We start from the raw sequence: 21,975 nt of genomic DNA on the forward strand, positions 1-21,975 counted from the left end.
ATAGTCCAGTGCGGCTTATATATGTACACATCATTCAATTTAGCTGCTGCGGCTTATAGTCAGGTGCGGCTTATAGTGCGAAAAGTACGGTAGTAATAATAACACATGGCGATATACTAAAAAGCTATTTATAATTTGTGGCTGGTAAAAAATCTGCCTGGCTGGTCGTTTTTAAAATCTACCAGCCAAATGGCTGGTAAGGCAAAAAGTTTATTTTGTTCCCTGATACAAGTATAATTATATAATATATATATTTTATATATATTTTTTTAATAAAACCAAAAACGATCTGTATCTGTATCGGCCGATATGGCTCATAGGCGATCGGTGATCGGTATCGGTGGCAAAAAACGTGATCGGGGCATCCCTAGTACTCGCCGATACCAGCATTTTAGGCAGTATCGGAGGCATTTCCGATACTGGTATCGGTATCGGAACAACTCTATTTCAGATAAGGCCTAAAAAAAAAATTGTTTGTTTCCGGTTGCCGACCGACCCTGCCAATTTAGGTGCGACCCAATTTATTTTATGAATTTTTTTTTATTAATTGGATTAAAAAAAAATTACAATAAAGTTTCATAAAAATCTTAGTCAAACCTTTAGTATTATGGATATTAAACATGCTGGCAGAGTACATGCATCCATGTTGTTGTGAACATTTAAATTAAATAAAGAAATTCCCTATCCATAGTCGCCGTGGGAAAGAATAAAAAAATTTATAAAAATAAAAAAAAAAATCCCTACCTACCCATGGCCTTAACTGACAACCAAATTAAATGTTTATATCATCAACTATCCAGTTGAGAGAGAGAGAGAGCCAGCCCCCCCCCCCCCCCCCCCCCTGGGTTTTGTTTAAGCTTTGCGTTTTGAGCGTCTAGCCTGCCGTAGGTGATGATGTCCCACTCGAACGTCAACACATGAACAGTTGAACACGCGGAGATGGAAACTGGATGCCCGATATAAAGAAACGAATAACCAATAAATATGAAGTTATCTTTGAACCTCTGTTGTCAAGCCTCGTCAATATAACCCACCCCCTTTCCTCACGAATGGAACTGGTGTTGTGGAGTCCGCTTTGAGCGTTTCCAGGGTTAGCGGCTAACGCTAGTTAGCTTAGCCTAGTTATAGGATAACTTAGTTACCAGCTAACGTTAGCCCATTGCTCGCGTCAATTAAATTGCATGTCATTGAAGGTCCGCGCTGGTCTGTCTATAATGAAATGAGAGGAAAGCTCTGCGCTAAAGCAAGTCTCATCTCAGCCGTGACGTGACAACATATACTCGATGTTCACGATATTGTAATTTACTACATCTCATGTAGAACAAGCCGCGATACATCGAGTATACTCGATATATCGCCCAGCCCTATTTGCACGTAACACTCAAAGTCACATAGATTATGTAAATATTGTAAGGTTCTTGAGCTGTAATGAGATTCCCTTTTGTTCACAGGCATCCAGCGACTGCCAAGTGGTATGATAGGAGGGACTCTGTCTTCATTGAGTTCTGTGTAGCCGACAGCAAGGATGTCAAGATCAACTTTGATAAAGCAAAGTTTGGTTTCAGGTGAGAAATTATGCAAACCCTATTCATCATGTTATTAGAGCTGGTTCCACTATTCATCATGTTATTAGAGCTGGTTCCTCTATTCATCATGTTATTAGAGCTGGTTCCACTATTCATCATGTTATTAGAGCTGGTTCCACTATTCCAGCTTGTCTGTCTTTGCGATCAATTCCTGCTGTTCAGAAATAATATCATGTTGTATTATTTCACCCCACAGTTGTCTCGGAGGAACCGACCGTGTCAAACATGACAATGAAGTCGACCTTTTCGCAGCCATTGATCAAAATGTAAGTTATATGGTGACTCCTCTGCTCTCCTGCATCACTTTGTTTCTTGCTTTGGGAAACTTGAAGGCGGGGAGGATGCACCAGCACCATTCTTTCACTTCCAGTTCCAAAGTATTGTCCAATACTGAGCTCTGATCCATCCTGAAGGAACACGTCAACATTATGGGCAATTCGTTTAAATACCGTCTTCTCCAGAGTCAGAAAAGAAGATGGATACCAGTTTCCTCTCTGTGGGTTCAGCTTACAGATGATAGCTTTCTACTGAACACAGATCTTACAGATGATAGCTTTCTACTGAACACAGAGTTTACAGATGATAGCTTTCTACTGAACACAGAGCTTACAGATGATAGCTTTCTACTGAACACAGAGCTTACAGATGATAGCTTTCTACTGAACACAGAGTTTACAGATGATAGCTTTCTACTGAACACAGATCTTACAGATGATAGCTTTCTACTGAACACAGAGTTTACAGATGATAGCTTTCTACTGAACACAAGGCTTACAGATGATAGCTTTCTACTGAACACAGAGCTTACAGATGATATCTTTCTACTGAACACAGAGCTTACAGATGATAGCTTTCTACTGAACACAGAGTTTACAGATGATAGCTTTCTACTGAACACAGATCTTACAGATGATAGCTTTCTACTGAACACAGAGTTTACAGATGATAGCTTTCTACTGAACACAAGGCTTACAGATGATAGCTTTCTACTTAACACACAGAGTTTACAGATGATAGCTTTCTACTGAACACAGAGCTTACAGATGATAGCTTTCTACTGAACACAGATCTTACAGATGATAGCTTTCTACTGAACACAGAGCTTACAGATGATAGCTTTCTACTGAACACACAGTCTGTACTGGTGTCTGTGCTGGTGTCTGAGCCTCCCTAACATGTAGGCAGTGCTGTAGCATCATCTGGCATCGCATTGAATCAGATAAATTAACCAAATGTTATTCAATGTCTGTCTTTCCCTCCTGAACACAGGAATCCAAACATAAACGCACAGATCGTTCAGTGTTGTGCTGTTTACGAAAAGCAGAACCAGGGAAAGCATGGCCAAGGCTAACAAAAGACAAGGCTAAGGTCAGTTCTGTGTACATGCACAAAATATTGTCAAAGTACTAAGGGGAAAATCGGTTGTAAAATGATGGTTTTAGTGTTACATTGATTGATTAACCTAGCCATATTTTCGGAAAATTCGCCTAAAAAATACATAAGTAAATGGAAGATTTCTCCACTTCTACAAGGTCCATTTACATGCTCTTGGTATCTAGGGCCATCTATGGACAGGGTTCGTACGGGTGCTGGAAATCCTTGAAAATGCTTGTATTTCAATGTGCTGTTTTCAAGGTTTTAAATGTGCTTGAATTGTGTATAGTGCTGGAAAGTTATTGAAATTGTAATTGCACTTTATACTTTCATAATAAATCGCTATCTGACTGAATAGTTTGGTTTTTAGATAAAGAAATAAAATAAGTTGTAGCTGGTCCATCAAAGTCTCTCTGACGATTAAACCCATTTGCGTCTTGTAAGGCATCCATTTGGATCAAGGAAATAGTTTTCTGCACTCGTCAAACTCCATTGTAGTGGATCAGAAGTAGGGGAAAGTTACCTGCAGTGACGTCACGGCACTGATAGCGTCTGATAAGCTTTTTGATTGGCTCCATACATGTTATTCGTGCGTGGAAATTTTTAACCCTTTCTGAGTGGAATTTCCGGCGTCAAATGGAAAAAATTTAATAATGAAATTAGATACCAATGATGTAAACTACCCATAATTGAAGAGTAGGGTTTAACCTGCAAGTTTAATGTGAGGCCTTCAAACCTTTAATGTGAGGCCTTCAAACCTTTAATGTGAGGCCTTCAAACCTTTAATGTGAGGATTTTGAGATTTTGTTATATGTTGCTTCCTAAACATGTCTTCTATGAAACTAGTGACAATAAAACGTCAATAATAGGGATGTCCCGATCACGTTTTCTTTCTCCCGATCCGATCCCGATCATGTGATTTTGAGTATCTACCGATACCGATATGTCCCGATCCGATCAAGAAAAATTATAATTAAATATATATATATATATATATATATATATATATATATATATATATATATTTATTCTTTTATATATTATTCAACAAACATGACCATGTTCACGTCTTAAACTCATACTGAGGCCTTAGTTTTGGTTTTAAATTGCATATCATCATTCATTTATTTATTGTCACAGAGCAGAAGAATTTTGCCAAAACAAACCAATAGTATCCAGCTGCAGAACGGCAGACCAGCCACACTCTCAGACCCAAACGCATTTCCTTTGATTTAATTATACATCAAATGATTTATGAAGTTAACTTTTCACCTGGATAACGTCAACATTCAGGGTTGGGTCTGAGTGTGGCTGGTCTGCCGTTCTACAGCTGGATACTATTGGTTTGTTTTGGCAAAATTCTTCTGCTCTGTGTGACAATAAATAAATTAATGATATGCAATTCAAAACTAAGGCCTCAGTATGAGTTTAAGACGTGAACATGGTCATGTTTGTTGAATAAAAAAAAAAAAGTAAAAAAAAGAATTTACGGCCCCGATCTTCGGAAAATCGGATCGGGACATCCCTAGTCAATAACACGCATTTAGTTGTTTATTTCACTTCATTTTGCCTTATTGCATCCATAAATGTGCACATATTTAATGGGGAAGTGCCTCATTTCCATATATAAACATAAAATTCAGAAAACTTGCAATATATTTTTTCTTAGTTTATATGTACATAACAAACTGGGAAAGTTTCATAGTGATATCTATTCAAATATTTTTTTCCTATTAGGGGGTACTACACTGTACTGTTTGTAGCTTGTGTGTAGTTCTGTTCAGTTCAATAACATCATTATTATTATTATTCAGTTATCAGGCATGTGTTTAGGTTGTCTATTACTAATGGTTTAATTAGGTATTGTGTTTGCAAATATCTGTTTAAAAAAAAAGTGTGGCATTTTACAATACAGAACTTTGAAGGCGTTTTCCCAAAAATGAGTTTTAAGAGTTTTTCCTCATACTCTGAGCCAGAAATATCCACTTCAGTAGCACTCACATACACCAAACCTTCCAGTTCTATTCATATCTATGTTCTGAAGGTATTTACAGAAGGGTTTGTTGATATCGCATTCATACCCTGATTTATATCACATTCTATTCCTAAAAACATGGCGAAATATGGAATTTTACCATAAAAATTGACTGAATGGAGTATTTTCTGATTTATGGAGTGATAAAAAGAGATCCAAAATCCCCTCTGTAATAACCTCTAATATGTCAACAAAATGAAACTAATTTTGAAAATGGCTTTATCCAATGTTCAGATTTCTGTCCTGGAATTATATGCAAATTAGTGCATATTTAAGTAGATCATGCCTCGTTTACATATTTAAACATACAATTTCAGAAAACTTGTCATACAAAAAAAGTCTTGTCTTAATATAAGTAATCAACTGGGGAAGTTTCATTGTGATATCTATTAGTTAAATTTTTTACCCTATTCACCTGTAGTGTCTCGCCTTAACGTGAGGCCTTTAACACTTTCACTGCCCAAGCTTAATTCATTTTACCTCCTTGAATGCCCAGCACCACTTCAATGTTAACGTTAATATCGCCTAATCTATGTTTTAAATTATGGCTATGTGTCTAATCTGCCCGTCGCTTATCAAAGACTCATTTTCCAGTCAACATTGTCGTAGCAGATTGTTTTTTTATCGCTTCATTTCCGTTTTCTAGCATTTTGAAAAGCACTCGATTTCACGGAAAAAATAAGACATTTCATGATAATCGCCCTTTACTGGAATATTCTAGAACGTTGTCATTTTTCGGCCTATTTATGAATAGTTTTAAAATAAACGATAGATTATCGATAGTATATGTGTGCTCCAGGGTTAGAATAAAAAATTCAAGGGCTTTTTTTGATTGATTGATTGATTAATTAATTAATTAATTGATTTTTGGGGGCTTTTTTTGTATTTCGGGGGCACAGAATTTTTATGATAAATTAACAAAGATTATAAAATATTGTTGACACTTTTTTTTACAGTCTTCGTCCCTATGTTTGATAACGTAATGTTAATGTCTCCATATATAGGGCTCTACATAGTGATGCACGATATATCGGCAGCCGATATAATATCGGCCGATATGGCCGTTTTTTTACACATCAGTATCGGTCCGATATCAAGATAGGGCCGATATTAAAAAAATATATATATATATTTTTTTTTTTCTTTTTACATGTTTTGGCCTTATAGTTTCAAAATATCAGTCATTTCTGAAAATAAGTTACAAAAGTAAAAAAAAAAATTATGCGTTTTGGAAAATAGCTCTTTATTTGATTATCATAAAAAAGTGTTTTCTATACAGAGATATCGACATCGGTAAATATCGGTATCGGCCAGAACAGCAATATTAATATCGGTTATCGGTATTGGCCACAATTTTCACATCGGTGCATCACTACACTAACCTTTTTCCCAAGGAGCACATGTGCTCCTAAATAAAATGTTAATAAATAAAATCTAAATAAAAATTTAGGAGCACACAAAGAAATTTAGGAGCACAGTGAAAATTGTTCAAGTAACACACACACACACACACGATGTGTGACATGGCTTGGTTTCATGTTTTGAGGTACCTTCAATTATCTGTAAATAATACATACATACTCTATCTAAATAGATTAAATATGATTGTCCCTGAGGGCAAGTTGTGTTGTTGTCTTGATATATCTACAAATAGCAGACGAATAGCCGGTTGCCTCTGGATCAATGAATGTCTAATATTGAATAATATTATAGCTATTTTTAACATCCCTAATTCCAACAGTCAAGAGGCTTGTTTCAAATTGATACATGAAAAACCCCACACACTCAACAACATCCACCTCAAACACAACAAAAGAACAGAGCATCTCATGAACTTATGTCATGGACTTTATGGACTGTCAGCTGAACTCGCACCAATGCATAGGGAAATAGTCAGACATCCCAGAATTATTTCATAATAAGTTTTGAATGGACGTTTGGATTAAAATTATCCCGAAGACAGCACTGGAACGTTTGTGAGTATAGGCTCTGGCCAGAGTATCAATGAAATACGTTGCACGCTCAGCGCTGTGGAATGAAGAAAATGCGCATCGGGATCGGATTTGGATGTTATTCTTTGAAGTTGTGTTACAAATGGAACAGTCTTTCCCCGCGGAACACAAGTTACTTAACGTTACACAGGTCGCGCTATGCAGATGCTTAGCTTGCTAACGCAGCGGTCCCCGCCTCCCTCCCTCCTTGCAACAAACGTTCCACCCAAAAACTGAATTTCAGTCCAGTTTCTGAACTATTAACAGCGGAGCTGTTTTGTCATATTCACTCGTCTCGCACACTGCGAGTAAATGATTTTTCCGGTTCGCACACACACATATTATTAGGGGCAAATACGAGGGAAATGCTCGCACTGTAGAGCATATATATAATTATATATATAATTAGTAAACTGTCAGGGGCTTTTCTTGCCCCCCTTAACTGATTTTCGAGGGCATTTGGTCAATTTGAGGGCATTTTTGCCCCAAGCCCCCGTTAATTTAGAACCCTGGTGTGCTCGTGCCGCAAGCTGAAAATCGATTCTCCTAGTTACTGACCGCTCGCACAGCCAAACAGCCATATAACATAATCACATAAAAGCTTATATCTCCGTGAAAACGGATCTGATTATCCTAAGCCTGGTAACATAGATTCCTTACCTGAGATCAGATGGTATCCAAATGGATTATTCCAATTCCTGATCGATAATTTTATTGATCCACCGAGTATAGTGTAAAAACACATAATCCCCGCTGCTCTGAAACTCCAGAGTGAAACTGGTCGACAGCGGTTGCATGAGTGAGAAGTAAAACGTGGATTCCGTTTTTTTTTTTTCATTCATTTTCATCGAGTTCAATCCAAAAGGGTGAATTACCATCTGGGAGACGATAGGGGGCGCTTTTTTCACATCTGAGCGCCTGGAGTGGTTGATTTTCCAACGGTAGACTTGGTTGATGAAATATGATTTCAGATCGCTAATAAATTTTAAAAAAAACGAGAAAATATGAGAATTCTCGTGAGTGGGCCTTCAACCAGCGGGGGGTAAACCCGAGAAAACTTGTGATGGGCAGTCAAAGTGTTAATGTGAGGCCTTCAACCCTTTAACGTGAGGCCTTTAATGTGAGGCCTTCAACCCTTTAACGTGAGGCCTTTAATGTGAGGCCTTCAACCCTTTAACGTGAGGCCTTTAATGTGAGGAGGCCTTCAAACCTTTAACGTGAGGCCTTCAAACCTTCTGTCTTCACAGGTGACTTGGCTCAGTGTCGACTTCAACAACTGGAAGGACTGGGAGGACGACTCGGACGAGGAGCTTGGCAACTTTGACCGTTTCTCAGAGGTCAGCAAAATGCATCAGTGAACGCTCTTTCCTAACAACACTTAATCTAAATGTAAAGGAAAAAGATTGTCCAGCTACAAAAATCAGAACATAGCTGATAGGTCTATGAATGACAACCATAGAAGCTAAGTAAAGTTCTTAAGTAAAGTTACATTTGACAAATGGTCACCCATCCCAGGCCTCGTTAAAGTTAGCTTGTTTATATTTTGAGTCACAATAAGATGAGGAAGTTGAGTAGGTCATGTTCCAGACTACAGTGTTTGAGGCAGTGTGAAAACTCTGGTACCATTATAGAGCAGTATCTGAATGGAACGTGCCAATGCTTCTCTCTGCCTGCTTACGCTTCTCTCTTAACACTTCTCTCTGCCTGCTAACACTTCTCTCTGCCTGCTGACGCTTCTCTCTCCCTGCTAACGCTTCTCTCTGCCTGCTAACGCTTCTCTCTGCCTGCTAACGCTTCTCTCTAACGCTTCTCTCTGCCTGCTAATGCTTCTCTCTAACGCTTCTCTCTGCCTGCTAACGCTTCTCTCTCCCTGCTAACGCTTCTCTCTGCCTGCTAACGCTTCTCTCTAACGCGTCTCTCTGCCTGCTAACGCTTCTCTCTCCCTGCTAACGCTTCTCTCTCTACCTGCTAACGCTTCTCTCTAACGCTTCTCTCTAACGCTTCTCTCTAACGCTTCTCTCTACCTGCTAACGCTTCTCTCTGCCTGCTAACGCTTCTCTCTCTACCTGCTAACGCTTCTTTCTAACGCTTCTCTCTAACGCTTCTCTCTACCTGCTAACGCTTCTCTCTGCCTGCTAACACTTCTCTCTGCCTGCTAACGCTTCTCTCTCTACCTGCTAACACTTCTTTCTAACACTTCTCTCTAACGCTTCTCTCTACCTGCTAACACTTCTCTCTGCCTGCTAACGCTTCTCTCTGCCTGCTAACGCTTCTCTGCCTGCTAACACTTCTCTCTGCCTGCTAACGCTTCTCTCTGCCTGCTAACGCTTCTCTCTGCTAACGCTTCTCTCTGCCTGCTAACGCTTCTCTCTGCCTGCTAACGCTTCTCTACCTGCTAACACTTCTCTCTGCCTGCTAACGCTTCTCTCTGCCTGCTAACGCTTCTCTCTGCCTGCTAACGCTTCTCTACCTGCTAACACTTCTCTACCTGCTAACGCTTCTCTCTACCTGCTAACGCTTCTCTACCTGCTAACACTTCTCTCTGCCTGCTAACGCTTCTCTACCTGCTAACGCTTCTCTCTGCCTGCTAACGCTTCTCTCTGCCTGCTAACGCTTCTCTACCTGCTAACACTTCTCTCTGCCTGCTAACGCTTCTCTCTGCCTGCTAACGCTTCTCTACCTGCTAACACTTCTCTCTGCCTGCTAACGCTTCTCTCTGCCTGCTAACGCTTCTCTCTGCCTGCTAACGCTTCTCTCTGCCTGCTAACACTTCTCTCTGCCTGCTAACGCTTCTCTCTGCCTGCTAACGCTTCTCTCTACCTGCTAACACTTCTCTCTGCCTGCTAACGCTTCTCTCTGCCTGCTAACGCTTCTCTCTACCTGCTAACGCTAGGGCTGACCTTTGAAGCTTTTTTTGGCAATCGAAGCTTCTGGGCCGAGCTTCGAAGAAAATGTTTTGTTTATTAATTATAATATATATATATATATTTTTTTTATCTTATGTTGTGGGACTTGTACAGCACTTTGGTAAACGTTTTTGTTTTTAAATGTGCTCTATAAATAAAGTGGATTGGATTAATTAATTAAGTAGCCCCTTTCGTGACTGACGCAGCCAACAAGGTTTCACTCGGCTGCGCTGCCTGAGTGCAGTGGGGCTGCTCTCACAGCCAACGACATGACATTACATAATTATGTTGCAACCTTCGTCTATCAAGCAAACAATTATATTATATTTAATTTATAATTATATCAGACAATGCACCTACAAAAGCAGATGATTACAATTAAATTAGCCAACTTGGTAACACATTAGTCATAGCAGCATATGCATAGCCTTATTAATATTTTGTGTACAACGATACTTACGTTTTTTAGGTGATTTGACAAAGTTGTTGTAGAGTTGTGATATGCCATTTTCTGCTGGCATATCTGGCACTTGGCTTTTTGGGCATTGTCTTTGCATATTTTAAAGTGTAACCACACGTCTGATGACTTCTTCGTCGACATGTCTGCTGCACATGTCCTTGTTGTTTTCAACACAGATAATCTCCACGTGCTTGTTGTAGAGAGGTGGAGTCGAGGCGCCGCTTACTTTTGTTTCATTGGAATGGAGGCGCAAGTTTTTTTTAGGCAAAGAAAAAAAATATATATATATATTTTACTTCGATTTTTTTTTAATGTTCGAAGCTTGTGCCATCGAACGAAGCATCGAAGTATTTAAGACAGCCCTAGCTAACGCTTCTCTCTACCTGCTAACGCTTCTCTCTGCCTGCTAACGCTTCTCTCTGCCTGCTAACGCTTCTCTCTGCCTGCTAACGCTTCTCTCTACCTGCTAACTCTTCTCTCTGCCTGCTAACGCTTCTCTCTGCCTGCTAACGCTTCTCTCTACCTGCTAACTCTTCTCTCTACCTGCTAACTCTTCTCTCTGCCTGCTAACGCTTCTCTCTGCCTGCTAACGCTTCTCTCTGCCTGCTAACGCTTCTCTCTGCCTGCTAACGCTTCTCTCTGCCTGCTAACGCTTCTCTCTAACGTTTCTCTCTGCCTGCTAACATTTCTCTCTGCCTGCTAACGCTTCTCTCTGCCTGCTAAGGCCTAAAAGAAAAAATGGTTTGTTTCTGGTTGCCGACCGACCCTGCCGATTTAGGTGCGACCCAGTGTATTTTATCTTTTTTTTTATTTTTTTTTTCAATAAAGTTTCATAAAAATCTTAGTCAAACCTTTAGTATTATGGATATTAAACATGCTGGCAGAGTACATGCATCCATGTTGTTGTGAACATTTTAATTAAATAAAGAAATTCTCTATCCATAGTCGCCGTGGGAAAGAATAAAAAATAAAAATAAAAAATCCCTACCTACCCATGGCCTTAACACTTTCTCCGCCGGAGGGCGGCTACGTGGCGTACTGGAGACGCTGGGCTCGCCTGTTCGAGCCCAGCGCTCCACATTGCTTTCAGTTTAGCTGGTCGTCCGTACTAATACACATTGGCCGTATTAGGGGGTGGGAAACTGATGGGTGGGGATCGGGCGTTGTGGACAGCGACTCCTATAGGTCGGTTGGTGCGCCTGCGCAGTAGAATCAGGAAGTGTCGGGGGCAGCGTGAGCTAGGGCTGGGCGATAAAACGATAACGATAACTATCGCGATAAATTATTTCCTCGAAATAAACATGAAACGTGGTCGCAAAGTTTCGATATATCGATTTCCAAGCTTGGCTCCGTTCAGCCTCGGCTCACCACACTCACTAACAACAACCAACGTTACGTGATGACGTGACGTGCATACGCACAACAGCTAACAACCAATCAGTGAAGGAGATGGCCGAGAGCGAACGAGATCCGGAAGGAGACGTACTAGGACTCACTCAACAACAAGGCTTGCTAGGCTAATTAGCTTGCACGCCGTTGTTTTAAATATTTACGTGCCCAGTATGTGTGTGTTTTGAATTCTGAGGCCACGTTTAAGTAGTGTGGGGTATACAGTGGACGTCGTTTCAATATATTGTGGCGGAAGAGAGTATTTTAGTGTCATATTTAGCACATTGTCGTGGAATACATCGCTTAGAAGCAACAGGCTGGCTAGGATACCTAGCTTGCACGGCACTGTTTTATATATTTACGTGCCGAGTATGTGTGTGTTTTGAATTCTGAGGCCACGTTTATAGTAGTGTGGGAGTGGACGTCGTTTCAATATATTGTGGCGGAAGAGAGTATTTTAGTGTCATATTTATTGTCATGAGATACTCCGCTTGTCGGCTAACTGTTAACGTGCGCGGACTGATGACGACATCAACTCGACTTGAGACATTCGCAGCAGCATATTAGAAGTTAATTAAACTTGACAGACATTATATCGACGATAATTATCGATATCGAATTATATGAAAATAATTTAATAATTTTATCGCGATAACGTTTTTGGTCATATCGCCCAGCCCTAGCGTGAGCCTCCCACGCGTTACTCCTCGCCACTGAGAGATCGAGCTGCGCAGGTGAAAAGATGCAACTGCTGTTACCTCAAGTACCGGAGGGGACTTGTGCTCTGTATGACTTAGTCCACATTGCAGCCGGCTTGTGGGAGGCAAGAAACAGCGTCCGTGACAGGGGAGGGTTGAATTGGATGATACGAAATTGGGATGGGAGAAAAATATAGAAAAAATGGGAGAAAAAGTGGATAAAAAAAAAAGAAAAACGTTCTCCGCCGGAAACGGCTTACGAAGTGTTTCAAGTTCATGCGAATTCTGCCAGATCACGGCGTACGACGTTATTCTGATCATATTTCATATTTTCGGCATGATATTCATATTTCACTCACGGAGCCTTGTCAGATGCTGTCTGAGCCAGCACAACTCTGCAACGCTTCAATACTGCCACCTGGTGGCTGATCGGTGAGTTGCCAAACCGGATATGCTTGTTGGAGCTCGGACCGTCCCCTAAATCCGTCCGGCCACTCGTTTATCGTCTTGGGACTCAAGACACACACTGTGGATATGGATCGTTGCCATAACTCAATAATCCACATGATTTGGGCGTATATTAGTATTATACAAACCGGTAATGGATCGCCTCGATCCCCATCACATAACTGGGATCTGTTTGCTCCAGTATCATCCCCCATCGCTAAGAGGAAGCTGCCGTGAGTTTCAGCGTTTTTGAATATTATTATCCATACAAACTGCTCTGATCTATATATCACCCATACTACATGAAGCATTTAACGACGATCACGGAATTATAAACGACCCCCCCCCCCCCCCCCTCGTTCACCCACGCATGATCAGTCATAACGTTTAGGACCATGTACAGTTGAACATTTTAATATAGCGTCGATCGGTATCAAACGGCATTTGATAATCTAATATATGCATTTATGCCTATATCTCACGTTCTGGGAAATACTGCAGAAAACGATAAAAACATATTTATACTCTAGACTGTATTTTCGTATGAATGTGTGAATGAAAAAGTAAAACGTTCCTACATCCTGAACGATAGATAATCGATGTTGAATGGGCCATAGTAATGTCAATTTAGCAATACAATTTAAAAAGTTATAGCCCTGCAAAGAAGGTAAACATCTCCATAGACTTACAGTGCTGGCAGTGATCAAACATTGATGGATATAAGCGTGGCAGAGAAAGTGTTAACTGACAACCAACAGGAAACAAACAATATTTTCTTTTATGCCTAACGCTTCTCTCTGCCTGCTAACGCTTCTCTCTGCCTGCTAACTACCTGCTAACACTGCTAACTACCTGCTAACACTTCTCTCTGCCTGCTAACGCTTCTCTCTGCCTGCTAACGCTTCTCTCTGCCTGCTAACACTTCTCTCTGCCTGCTGACGCTTCTCTCTGCCTGCTAACGCTTCTCTCTGCCTGCTTTCTCTCTACCTGCTAACGCTTCTCTCTGCCTGCTAACTACTTGCTAACACTTCTCTCTGCCTGCTAACGCTTCTCTCTGCCTGCTAACTACCTGCTAACACTTCTCTCTACCTGCTAACGCTTCTCTCTGCCTGCTAACTACCTGCTAACACTTCTCTCTACCTGCTAACGCTTCTCTCTGCCTGCTAACTACTTGCTAACACTTCTCTCTGCCTGCTAACGCTTCTCTCTGCCTGCTAACTACCTGCTAACACTTCTCTCTACCTGCTAACGCTTCTCTCTGCCTGCTAACTACCTGCTAACACTTCTCTCTACCTGCTAACGCTTCTCTCTGCCTGCTAACTACTTGCTAACACTTCTCTCTGCCTGCTAACGCTTCTCTCTGCCTGCTAACTACCTGCTAACACTTCTCTCTGCCTGCTAACGCTTCTCTCTGCCTGCTAACGCTTCTCTCTGCCTGCTAACGCTACTCTCTGCCTGCTAACGCTTCTCTCTGCCTGCTTTCTCTCTACCTGCTAACGCTTCTCTCTGCCTGCTTTCTCTCTACCTGCTAACGCTTCTCTCTGCCTGCTAACTACCTGCTAACACTTCTCTCTAACGCTTCTCTCTACCTGCTAACGCTTCTCTCTGCCTGCTAACGCTTCTCTCTGCCTGCTAACTACCTGCTAACACGTCTCTCTACCTGCTAACGCTTCTCTCTGCCTGCTAACGCTTCTCTCTGCCTGCTAACGCTTCTCTCTGCCTGCTTTCTCTCTACCTGCTAACGCTTCTCTCTGCCTGCTAACTACTTGCTAACACTTCTCTCTGCCTGCTAACGCTTCTCTCTGCCTGCTAACTACCTGCTAACACTTCTCTCTACCTGCTAACGCTTCTCTCTGCCTGCTAACTACCTGCTAACACTTCTCTCTACCTGCTAACGCTTCTCTCTGCCTGCTAACTACTTGCTAACACTTCTCTCTGCCTGCTAACGCTTCTCTCTGCCTGCTAACTACCTGCTAACACTTCTCTCTGCCTGCTAACGCTTCTCTCTGCCTGCTAACGCTTCTCTCTGCCTGCTAACGCTACTCTCTGCCTGCTAACGCTTCTCTCTGCCTGCTTTCTCTCTACCTGCTAACGCTTCTCTCTGCCTGCTTTCTCTCTACCTGCTAACGCTTCTCTCTGCCTGCTAACTACCTGCTAACACTTCTCTCTAACGCTTCTCTCTACCTGCTAACGCTTCTCTCTGCCTGCTAACGCTTCTCTCTGCCTGCTAACTACCTGCTAACACGTCTCTCTACCTGCTAACGCTTCTCTCTGCCTGCTAACGCTTCTCTCTGCCTGCTAACGCTTCTCTCTGCCTGCTAACGCTACTCTACCTGCTAACACTTCTCTCTAACGCTTCTCTCTACCTGCTAACGCTTCTCTCTACCTGCTAACGCTTCTCTCTGCCTGCTAACGCTTCTCTCTGCCTGCTAACGCTTCTCTCTGCCTGCTAACGCTTCTCTACCTGCTAACACTTCTCTCTGCCTGCTAACGCTTCTCTCTGCCTGCTAACGCTTCTCTCTGCCTGCTAACGCTTCTCTCTACCTGCTAACGCTTCTCTCTGCCTGCTAACGCTTCTCTCTGCCTGCTAACGCTTCTCTCTGCCTGCTAACGCTTCTCTACCTGCTAACACTTCTCTCTGCCTGCTAACGCTTCTCTCTAACGCTTCTCTCTGCCTGCTAACACTTCTCTCTACCTGCTAACACTTCTCTACCTGTTAACACTTCTCTCTAACGCTTCTCTCTACCTGCTAACGCTTCTCTACCTGCTAACGCTTCTCTCTGCCTGCTAACGCTTCTCTCTACCTGCTAACGCTTCTCTCTGCCTGCTAACGCTTCTCTCTGCCTGCTAACGCTTCTCTCTGCCTGCTTCATCACCAGATGATGAACAACATGGGAGGAGAAGACGACCTTCCTGATCTAGATGGAGCTGATGATGTAAGAGTTTTCTTCTGTTTGTGTCTGCCATCAATTCACAAATGCACTACTTATGACTGATTATTATGATGTGTGTGTGTAACCTGCTTGTTACGGCTGCGTTGTGTTCTGGTGTGTGTGGTGAGATTAACCAGGCAGGAGGCAGTACTGGGTCTCAGGGCTCAGGCGCTTTTCCACTGCATGGTACCTACTCTACTCTACTCTGCCTTTTCGATTTTCCATTGGCAAAATTTTCGGATAGTAACTGGTACCGGGTACTTTTTTAGTACCTGCTTTTTCGAGGTTCCAAGCGGGTAGAAGTGATACCAAAAGAGTGACGTGAAACACTGCAGACCACTGATTGGTCAGAAGAGAGAATCGTCACTTCGCTATCATTGCGCTACACGGGGGAACGTCCTGCACAAATGGAAACACAAAACCGCCATCTTTAACCCTTTCTCTGCCACGCTTATGTACATCCTTATACCATCCTCTGCCAGCTCTATTTGTCTATGGAGAAGTTCCCCTTCTTTGCAGGGCTATAACTTTTTAAATTGTATTGCTAAATTGACATTACCATGGCCCATTCAACGTCAATTTTCTATCGTTCAGGATGTAGGAACGTTATACTTTTTCATTCACATATTCATACTAAAATACGGTCTAAAGTATAAATATATTTTTATCGTTTTCTGCAGCATTCTCCAGAACGTGATTTATAGCCCTAAATGCATTATATTGATGATCAAATACAGTTTGATAGCGATCGGCACCAGATAAAAAATGTCAAATGGACGTGCTTCTAGAAGTTACTACTTATCATCTGATGTTGACCGGATGGGGGGGGGGTTGTTTATAATTCCGTGGCCAACGTTGGATGATTCATGTAGTGTGGGTGATATGATCATTATAGCAGTTAGTATCGAACATGTTGAAAAAAAACGCTGAAACTTACCCCAGTCTCCTCGGGCCGTTGGGCGATGAGCGTGGAGCAAAAAGATTCCTATTATGGGATGTTGAAATATGCGATCCATCTCCAGGTTGTATAATAGTATATACGTCCAAATCATGTTGTTTATCGAGTTATTGGTAACGGATCGCTATCCATTGTGTCGAGCTCAAGTCCCGGGAGCTACCGAATGGTCGGACCGAATTTGGATGAGCACCAGTTTCCGTTTCCGGTTTGGGCGATCCGCCGATCGGCTACCAGATGGCGCTCTTGAACCGTTGGAGAGTTGAGAGGGGATCAACAGTAGATCTCAAGTCTCCGCGGGAGAAATATGATTGCCATCACAGATTTTTGAAATATTGATCTCAATGATGTGTTACGGCGTCATTGGCAGATAAAGCATGGCGGGGAATGACGAGTTACGGCGTCCTTGGCGATTAAAGGGTTAAATAGACTCTACTAAACTACTAAACATTAGCATTCATTATTTGTTTGCAGCAAGAACAAAGTGAAATAAACAAAAAAGGACTGTGTATTCTGCCTCATTTATTGATGAAACAAACACATCAACACAATTTTGTTAGCTTACGTGCTAATGTGACTGGGATTCACCAACACATGGGAGTGTTGCGTCATTTATTTAATTTATTAAAAAAAAAATGGACTTCATGGTGTTTTTTTTTGTTGATTTATTGTGATGTTTCTTCTTGACTTGTTTAACCCTTTCACTGCCACACGACAGAAGGTTAACCCTTTCACACAACCGACGGCGATGCTCCATCATTAGCTCCGCTGTCGGTTGTGTGATAGTAAAGGGTTAACCTTCTGTCGTGTGGCAGTGAAAGGGTTAAACAAGACGTGTCCAGCCCATGGGGACATTAACGCGTGTTGTCGGGCCTTACAAATACATTTGATTTGATATGCATCCAAAAGTACTGTCCCAGAGGCGCGTGCGTGTGTAATGTCATGTGTTCAGACCAAACCCCAGAACAACACGTGTGTAATGATGTCACATGTTCAGACCAAACCCCAGAACAACATGTGTGTAATGATGTCACATGTTCAGACCAAACCCCAGAACAACACGTGTGTAATGATGTCATGTGTTCAGACCAAACCCCAGAACAACACGTGTGTAATGATGTCACGTGTTCAGACCAAACCCCAGAACAACACGTGTGTAATGATGTCACGTGTTCAGACCAAACCCCAGAACAACACGTGTGTAATGATGTCACGTGTTCAGACCAAACCCCAGAACAACACGTGTGTAATGATGTCACGTGTTCAGACCAAACCCCAGAACAACACGTGTGTAATGATGTCACGTGTTCAGACCAAACCCCAGAACATGGGTAGGAGATTCAAACAAAACAATGAAACGGGGGGGGGGGGGGGGTTTGTGAAAGTAGACCATATTAACCTGTTACATGTGTACTCAGACCATATTAACCTGTTACATGTGTACTCTGAGCATATTAACCTGTTACATGTGTACTCAGACCATATTAACCTGTTACATGTGTACTCAGACCATATTAACCTGTTACATGTGTATTCGGACCATATTAACCTGTTACATGTGTACTCGGACCATATTAACCTGTTACATGTGTATTCAGACCATATTAACCTGTTACATGTGTACTCTGACCATATTAACCTGTTACATGTGTACTCTGACCATATTAACCTGTTGCATGTGTATTCGGACCATATTAACCTGTTACATGTGTACTCGGACCATATTAACCTGTTACATGTGTATTCAGAGCATATTAACCTGTTACATGTGTACTCAGACCATATTAACCTGTTACATGTGTACTCAGACCATATTAACCTGTTACATGTGTACTCAGACCATATTAACCTGTTACATGTGTACTCAGACCATATTAACCTGTTACATGTGTACTCAGACCATATTAACCTGTTACATGTGTACTCAGACCATATTAACCTGTTACATGTGTACTCAGACCATATTAACCTGTTACATGTGTACTCAGACCATATTAACCTGTTACATGTGTACTCGGACCATATTAACCTGTTACATGTGTATTCAGACCATATTAACCTGTTACATGTGTACTCAGACCATATTAACCTGTTACATGTGTATTCAGACCATATTAACCTGTTACATGTGTACTCAGACCATATTAACCTGTTACATGTGTACTCGGACCATATTAACCTGTTACATGTGTATTCAGACCATATTAACCTGTTACATGTGTACTCAGACTAGGCTTGGGCGGTATGACGGTATTAAGGTATACCAGGGTATTTAGAAATACCTACGGTATTGATTTTCAATACCGTCCGTCACCGTCAAAATCACAGATGCGCTTCAGTTTCTATAACAGTGAAACGGAGTTTTGAGTGTAGTGCACACACTGAGTGTAGTGCACACACGCGCCAGCAGAGGGCGAGACCGCTCTAGTGGAGCGAGTGGGTCACAGCGGTGTTCACGTTTTACGGTAATGTTACGACAGTGCTGTGAAAATACCGTAAAGCGTTGTGACGAGAGCAGTGTTGTTGTGGGGCAATCCGTCTCTTATTATAATTATGTGAACTAAAGAGTACAAGGTTTACACAACAGCCCCCACCCGCCTTTTTATTGTATTTGTACCGTCCTGTACTATCCGCTGTCAGCTGTTTATCTCTCTCTGTGAGCTACTGAGCTTGAATAACTAGCGTTAGCTCACGTTTAAGTAGCGTTAGCTCTGCGGCTAATCTTAGATTACCCTGAACTAAATCAATGACTAGGTTATAAAGCATTCGAGTAGTTTTCACTGCACATAGAAGTAGCCAAACAACGGGAGCATTTCGGGAGCATATCACCAAAACCCAGGCAATTTCTAGCCCTTAAGGAATCAAATAGTCTGCCATGGCTATAGGCTAGATGCTAACGCTAAAACGGTGCAGGCTTCTACCGGTGCGGGACGGGACTACCATTCTGAGAGCTGACGATGATTTGTTTACTTGGTAACACGTAAACCCCCCCCCCCCCCCCCCCCGCTGATGAAAATGAAAGTCATACCGTCAAATACCGTGCACCGGGGTATTATAACATAAAGGTTTGCCGGTTTGAAAATAAGGATACCGCCCAAGCCTAACTCAGACCATATTAACCTGTTACATGTGTACTCAGACCATATTAACCTGTTACATGTGTACTCGGACCATATTAACCTGTTACATGTGTACTCGGACCATATTAACCTGTTACATGTGTACTCAGACCATATTAACCTGTTACATGTGTATTCAGACCATATTAACCTGTTACATGTGTACTCGGACCATATTAACCTGTTACATGTGTATTCAGACCATATTAACCTGTTACATGTGTACTCGGACCATATTAACCTGTTGCATGTGTATTCGGACCATATTAACCTGTTGCATGTGTATTCGGACCATATTAACCTGTTACATGTGTACTCAGACCATATTAACCTGTTACATGTGTACTCAGACCATATTAACCTGTTACATGTGTACTCAGACCATATTAACCTGTTACATGTGTACTCAGACCATATTAACCTGTTACATGTGTATTCAGACCATATTAACCTGTTACATGTGTACTCGGACCATATTAACCTGTTACATGTGTATTCGGACCATATTAACCTGTTACATGTGTACTCAGACCATATTAACCTGTTACATGTGTACTCAGACCATATTAACCTGTTACATGTGTATTCAGACCATATTAACCTGTTACATGTGTATTCAGACCATATTAACCTGTTACATGTGTACTCAGACCATATTAACCTGTTACATGTGTATTCAGACCATATTAACCTGTTACATGTGTATTCAGACCATATTAACCTGTTACATGTGTACTCAGACCATATTAACCTGTTACATGTGTACTCGGACCATATTAACCTGTTACATGTGTATTCGGACCATATTAACCTGTTACATGTGTACTCAGACCATATTAACCTGTTACATGTGTACTCAGACCATATTAACCTGTTACATGTGTACTCAGACCATATTAACCTGTTACATGTGTATTCAGACCATATTAACCTGTTACATGTGTACTCAGACCATATTAACCTGTTACATGTGTACTCAGACCATATTAACCTGTTACATGTGTATTCAGACCATATTAACCTGTTACATGTGTACTCAGACCATATTAACCTGTTACATGTGTATTCAGACCATATTAACCTGTTACATGTGTATTCAGACCATATTAACCTGTTACATGTGTACTCAGACCATATTAACCTGTTACATGTATATTCAGACCATATTAACCTGTTACATGTGTATTCAGACCATATTAACCTGTTACATGTGTACTCAGACCATATTAACCTGTTACATGGTCTATACAACAAGAGGTGCAAATCCAGAGCCTGCAGGATAATGAAAGACCCCCACCACCCCAATAACAGCCTGTTCCAGCTGCTGAAGTCAGGCAGACGCCTGCGAACCCCAGCTACTAGGACGGAGAGGCTTAGGCTCAGCTTCTTCCCCCAGGCCATCAGAGCCTTGAACAATGAACATTGAGAGCCACAGAAACTGAACTATCCACACACAAGCACACACAAGCACATACACGACACGCACGCTGAGCACGCTCACACACTAGCAGCCACTTTAACACTCATGCCGCACACACGCACACTTATGGCCAGAGGAAAGGCCACTTTAAAGTAGTATAACATCAGGAACAGTGTATTGCACTACTAAAGCTACCTAACATGTCCTATATGCTCTGTAAATACTAATGTACAGATACCGAGATGGCACACCATGTACCTGTTTATTGCACTGTTTTATTGGATTCTATTAATATGTTGTACCACTGTATTTCTATTGGATTCTATTAATATGTTGTACCACTGTATTTCTATTGGATTCTATTATATGTTGTACCACTGTATTGCACATCGTCGCAGGCAAGACCAGCCGCATTTCATTGTATACCTGTATGCCGTGACAATTAAAACTCTTGACTTGACTTGACTCAGACCATATTAACCTGTTACATGTGTACTCTGAGCATCAATTGGAGGCCTTGTCGAACGTCTAATCTTGTTCTCTTCTCTTTTTCTGTTTCTTTAGGACGAGTCTGCAGATAGTGATGATGAGAGTAAGTTTTCTTAATGTATTTATCTACAGATCATTAAATAAAGCTTTGTCACAATACTAGCGCTGCTAAG

General features: G+C 41.6%; 1 protein-coding gene across 2 annotated transcripts in view; it reads left to right on the forward strand.

Annotated features, from left to right (window-relative positions):
- Window positions 1–21,975, forward strand: part of LOC311244328 (prostaglandin E synthase 3-like) — a 52,152-nt gene that overhangs the window by 28,917 nt on the left and 1,260 nt on the right. Inside the window, exons 2-7 of one of the 2 annotated variants that reach the window (XM_084333788.1) lie at window positions 1,452–1,565; window positions 1,783–1,852; window positions 2,856–2,954; window positions 8,234–8,323; window positions 15,766–15,822; window positions 21,878–21,905. In XM_084333788.1, coding sequence (XP_084189914.1) covers window positions 1,452–1,565; window positions 1,783–1,852; window positions 2,856–2,954; window positions 8,234–8,323; window positions 15,766–15,822; window positions 21,878–21,905 — 458 coding nt within the window. The remainder of the gene's footprint in view (window positions 1–1,451; window positions 1,566–1,782; window positions 1,853–2,855; window positions 2,955–8,233; window positions 8,324–15,765; window positions 15,823–21,877; window positions 21,906–21,975) is intronic. The other variant, XM_084333789.1, reaches the window with a different exon arrangement.

The sequence above is a fragment of the Notolepis coatsorum genome (assembly GCF_963971535.1).
Source record: "Notolepis coatsorum genome assembly, chromosome: 17".
Lineage (NCBI taxonomy): Eukaryota > Metazoa > Chordata > Actinopteri > Aulopiformes > Paralepididae > Notolepis > Notolepis coatsorum.